The sequence below is a fragment of the Eucalyptus grandis genome, chromosome 1, assembly GCF_016545825.1.
Source record: "Eucalyptus grandis isolate ANBG69807.140 chromosome 1, ASM1654582v1, whole genome shotgun sequence".
Taxonomy (NCBI): Eukaryota; Viridiplantae; Streptophyta; class Magnoliopsida; order Myrtales; family Myrtaceae; genus Eucalyptus; species Eucalyptus grandis.
Window position 1 is genome coordinate 47,957,783 of NC_052612.1, and position 5,308 is coordinate 47,963,090.

The window sequence follows — 5,308 nt, forward strand, 5'->3', positions numbered from 1 at the left end:
ATGAACTAAAGCACAAAACAAAATGCCAAATCCTGATTAGGCATCGTGCTTGCTTTACGCCTCAATAGATTTACCTTCGTTTCCGACAACCACCTAAATAATTAACAAGAAAACCTCCCCTTCGCATGTTTTTTGGACATAAGGAAACACATGAAAGTTGAAGCAAATCGCTTTGTAAGATGATTTAGCTGCTAAGATTTTTCTCCTCTCTTTCTTTCCCTAGTAAAATTAGCTACTAATTTTTAGCTAAACTTAGTCGACATCATAATGCGGTTGTAGCAATGCTCGTTTCTTCTTCTTCTTTTTCGTGACCTGGAGGATTCATGAATGGAGAGAAGGTCTAGCACTCACACTAATTTAAAAAGAAAAAAGTTTGACTATCCTAATATATTTGAAATTTTTTCATTCCTTCACAATTTGAACTCGACCATGAATTGATTACATGGTGGGAGCAGACGCTAGATCACATATGATACATTTCCAGCATGTTCATGACACTCTACACCAAGAAAAATAGGGGAGATCAAAGATCATTTTACTTCCCCCAAAAGACTTTCAACTCCCTTACAAAAAACACCCCTCTAATGCAAAGTCTCTCTGTTCAACATCTGGTAGCTTCAACATCCTTACACTAGATGAACTCCTCCACCAATTTCCCAAAGTCAAACCTCCCATTGCATCCCTCGATGGCACCCAGCACCTCTTGGAATGTAGACACGCTGCACGGGACCACCAGCCGCTCACGCTGCTCGAACCCGAACTCGTTGGACGCCTTCTCCAGCAGCATTTTGAAGAGAGGGTGCGAGAGGAAGCTCGTGGGCACCACGAACCTCCGGTGCTCGTCTCCCACGTAGACCGCGAAGAAGCCGTTGGGCGTCTTCGGGGACGAGGACGCCTCTTCCTCAGCCTCGCTGAGCAGGAACTCGTGGTGCGTCGACTGCTCACGGTCTGCCCCGCCGCCCTTCGTCTTGGCCTTCTTTGCTAGTTTCTTGAAGGAAACCATCTTTTTTCCCAACATATGTCAGTTAGATTGGGAAGGAAGGAGAGAGAGAGAGAGAGAGAGAGAGAGAGTTTTTGAAGTGGGTGGAGAATTATAGAGATGGTGATCTGATGTCTAAACTATTGCTTAGAAGTAAAGGATGGGCAGGAGAGATTTATACAAACGATAGGTAATAAATGGCAAAGAGGGAATGTCTCATCATCAAGAAGGGTCGACCTTTGACTTTTTGCAGAAACATATGAGAGAGATCTCTGACCAGTAGTGGGGTTTTCTTCTTTCTGACTTTCAAATAGATCGAAGCAATTTATAAATAATTCTTTTGTGAGATTTTTATATTTAATGAGAAGACAATGATGGAGGGCAACACATACAACCACCTTGCAGCACTTAGGGTCACCGTTGTTGTGTTGATGCATTTGTTCTGTGGCTATGAAATTCTTTGCACTCTTTTGTTGGTGTCGAAGGAAGAGGATGATATTTGACATTGGTATAAATTTGTAACCACGAATTTTTTTTTTTGTCTCATGTCCATATTGACATTTGACGAGGACCGTGCATTGTTGGTCTAAAAGGCAAAGTCCTACGAAATGTATGGGGTTACCATATTTTTTTTTTAATTTTTGGGTCATCAAATGCGGGCATGTGCCTAAGATTGAGAAAAAGAAGTGATTAGTCCGCCATTCTCCGACTAGCTTGTGTCAATGAAAGAATGCCAAGAACCATTTCATATAATTCTGTCTTAAATTTTGCATACATGTATCAATTTACTATTCAAAATGACATATATCTATATGAGTTGAATCTTTTGAAATAGTATTATGGCCAAGTTTCAACTTTTTCTCGAAGCTCATTTAATAACTCGGCTTGTGTGTATTATCTTGCTCGTCTAACTACATCCATTCCGTGGACTTTAGAGAAGGAGAAACGCTTTGTTTCAATTTAACTTGCGCATGACACGGCTGCTGATGTTTTCATTGACGCTTTCTTCGTTTCTCTTCTCATAATTATGGCATCATAGACTATCACAGTTAATACAACAAAATGCACCACAGGATCGAGATTAGAAAGTCGAATCGATAGGCTTAAATAGTAAAATCTCCTAGTAATAATTCAGCGTGCAATAGATGCACATCCCTCGTAAACGAGACCAAATTGACGCCGCACCTAGAGCACCAACCACAATCATCCCTCAAAAATGATATAATTAATCCTAAGACCAAGATAAAGCTTCCCCCCCACTCATCGGTCATGATCTTATCTACTTTCGATTGTGGCGGTGTTTGGACTCGGAGAGATGGGACGTCGCGTCCTTCGCGAAGGGCGAAGAGTACGGAACACACTGTAATATTCATCGATCGTCATTGTGTACCAAAAGTCCTTCAAACCCAAGATATACCAGAGTTTGAAAAGCCTTATAATTCTCCTTTTGTCCCCCTAATTTCAACCTTAAACTTCAGTGGAAAGAGACTCAGAGAAAGAGAGAGAGAGAGAGAGAGAGAGAGATGGTGTGACTGTTTGGGCGTGACAATGATAATGCAAACTGCGAAGCAAATCAAAGAAGCAGTTGAAACTAGAGATTAAGAACAACGGCCAAGAAACGACATAAAATAATAGAAAAATGGAATCCCCGCTTAACTTCTGACGAGAAGAAACATCAACGATGGTGAACCGTTTTGCCTTGAAACGTTGCATGCAGAATTCAAGCCCCAGCATTGGCCACGAGAGGGGGAGGGAGTGGTTGGCGATGGAGGAGGAGCCTCCGCTTTGGAAGGAGACGACACGCGAGTACGAAGGTGTCCTTTCAAGGGTGTGAACGGGACGACCGTAATGGCGCACGCCACCGAAATAGCACGAACGAACAAGTGGGATCGAATGCGACCGGCGGAAGGGGACCGCAGGAGGAGTCAAAGGTCGTACATGGACGAGCTTGATTGTATATTTTCTAATCATCCTCCGGACAGAAAAGCTGTACCCTCTTATCCACGGACAACGTGATGATAATCCTTGTCTTATCATATGCTAAAGCCCAGTTTAGTGGAGGAACTTTTTTTTTTTCTTTTCAAATAGAACCTATTATATATAAGGACCAAACCGATTACAAGCAGCAGCTATCGCATCAGCGTAAATAAGATCTAAAAGAGGGGGAGGGGGAAAAACAGTCAAGTTACTTCGCTTGGAATTAACCCTATGGGCCTTCGCAGCCCAGTCAACAGCAACATTTGCCTCACGACGACAAAAGGCTAGGGAAATGTTGGGAAAAAACGAAAGCAGGAAGGCAGCTTCGGAGAAGAGGCTGAGGAAAATGAACAGAAATACTCGCGAAGTGGGTCGAATTTCTGCGCTCCTGTGGTCAGCCGGTCAGATCCTTCTAGAAAATTTAGGGCTACCTACTGCCAGATTCCCTTGTTTTGTTTCAATAGATTTTTGTGGGCCTGGCCAATGTTGAACATGGATCATCTTCTTCTATTATATTGATTTGATCGGGGTGTCTTGAGTGATCCGATAGCTTATCACGCCATTCTATCCGCCAGCCTCCATCGCGTTCTTTGTCTTTCGAGAAAGAGAGAAGGAATGCTCGAGTGTTTGACCGGCCTGCTTTGAGTGTAAGCTAAATAAACCATAATGTTTAGGAATAATCTTTTTAGACAAGAGTGGCAAAACATCTAAATATTAAACTATCTTATTTTGACCAAAAAAAAAACATCTAAATATTAAACCACAGATTAATGTAACAGTTTTTTTTTCTTGCCAAAAGATTTCTAAACATATTGTGCCGATGTTAATTCAATCATAAATTCTCGAATTAGGTCGATTTAGTTCTATACGTTTTCATGATTTTTCAATAAAGTCGTTCTGGTCAATTTTAGTCGACAATTGATGTGACATTCTACGTGGTCGGATCAAGTGAGGGTAGCCCTTGCTAGAGCCTCAACGACCCCACTAGTTGGAACATCCAATGAAGAGGGAAAAAAGTAGAGAGAGAAAAAAATAAAAATTCAGAAAATTTTTAAAAATTGGAGAAATAGTCGATGTCAACACCAATCATGCAATATAAAACAGTCAATATCCACATCAGTAATTTCCTGACCAAAATTGGTCGGAAATGACTACATCAGTAAAATCTTTAAAAAGCTTAGAATTAAATTAACAAAATTAAAATATTCATGACTAGATTAGCCATCATACAATGGATTTGGGATTTTTTTTAAATTAATTTCTCCTTAAAACAAGATGGTCCTAAACGCGTGAGTATAGAAATAGGATGTTCTTTTTCTTCAATTTGTCTGACTTTCACGGATGATGGTTATAATGATAGAGAACACCGAAGGCTGGATTGTTCCTTGGAATATTCGATGATGACGTACAGGTATCCTCCATCTTCTTGTATAAGAAAAACGATTTGTTGACATTGGTCACTTCATTTCATCGCCAACTAATCATACCAAAACCCTCTTTAATTTTGCGTAATAAATTTGAAGCAAGAAAATAGAGATTTATAAGATTCAGGGTCAAATTTGTGTGTACGCGTGTGTTCTTACCTGACGCGATCCATCTCTTATTTTAGGAACGAATTTTAATAATTCTGCGATCTACCACTAGATCCCTTGATTTTGAAAACCAAATAATTTCATGGATCTCACCAATTTTATAATACTACTTAGATTAGTTGCTTCTGTTATAATTATTCATATTCTTGAACATTTTCTAAAAAAAATAGAAAGCACTGCTCGATCTTTATTTTGCACTGAAGGTCTTTTGTCTCACTCGCTCACGATTCCTCTTGGCTCACCGACTCGCCTGTAAGGTGAGGCATGTAGTTTCAATCTTATGTGCTCGCAATGACTCTTTGATTCTATCGTGCGTCCCTGCGATTCAAGGAAATTGGAGCTTGTTAGTTGTCGACTTGGTTGTCACGAAAGTAGCATGCGACTGTTCTTTGTGCCGTTGCCTATTGTGCTTTAGAATTGTCGTATCTCTTGGTAAATTACGAACGTTGGTTTGACTCGCGCCCAGCGTATGAATTAGTCTCGATGCGTTTATGACACGTAACTAGGCGTGCTTGGGGTTCAAGCTTAAGCTCGTGCCTGTTGTATAGCATTCAACCGGTTCATTCTTGAAAGATACAGCTCTCATGTCACGTACTGGTCGACCCTCTTCTATGTTTTTCAAGGGAGTGGGTATTAGTTTGGGCCAATTTTCTATATTTTATAAAGAAAAAATTATCGAAAAAGTCTTATCATATATGCCAATTCAGTCCTAATTCCTTCACAATTCAATCATAAAACTTTTGACAATTCATCAATTCGG

General features: G+C 40.3%; 1 protein-coding gene across 1 annotated transcript; it reads right to left on the bottom strand.

The window, feature by feature from the left end:
• Positions 1-372: 372 nt before the first annotated feature.
• Positions 373-1,128, bottom strand: LOC104447668 (auxin-induced protein 15A). Its single transcript, XM_010061384.3, has one exon. It carries the CDS (start codon positions 1,016-1,018, stop codon positions 632-634), a length of 387 nt encoding a protein of 128 aa, XP_010059686.1. The 5' UTR covers positions 1,019-1,128; the 3' UTR covers positions 373-631.
• Between the last annotated feature and the right edge of the window lie 4,180 nt (positions 1,129-5,308).

Coding starts and splice junctions, on each gene's coding strand:
- LOC104447668 (XM_010061384.3), bottom strand. CDS start 1,018: ATGTTGGGAAAAAAGATGGTTTCCTTCAAGAAACTAGCAAAGAAGGCC.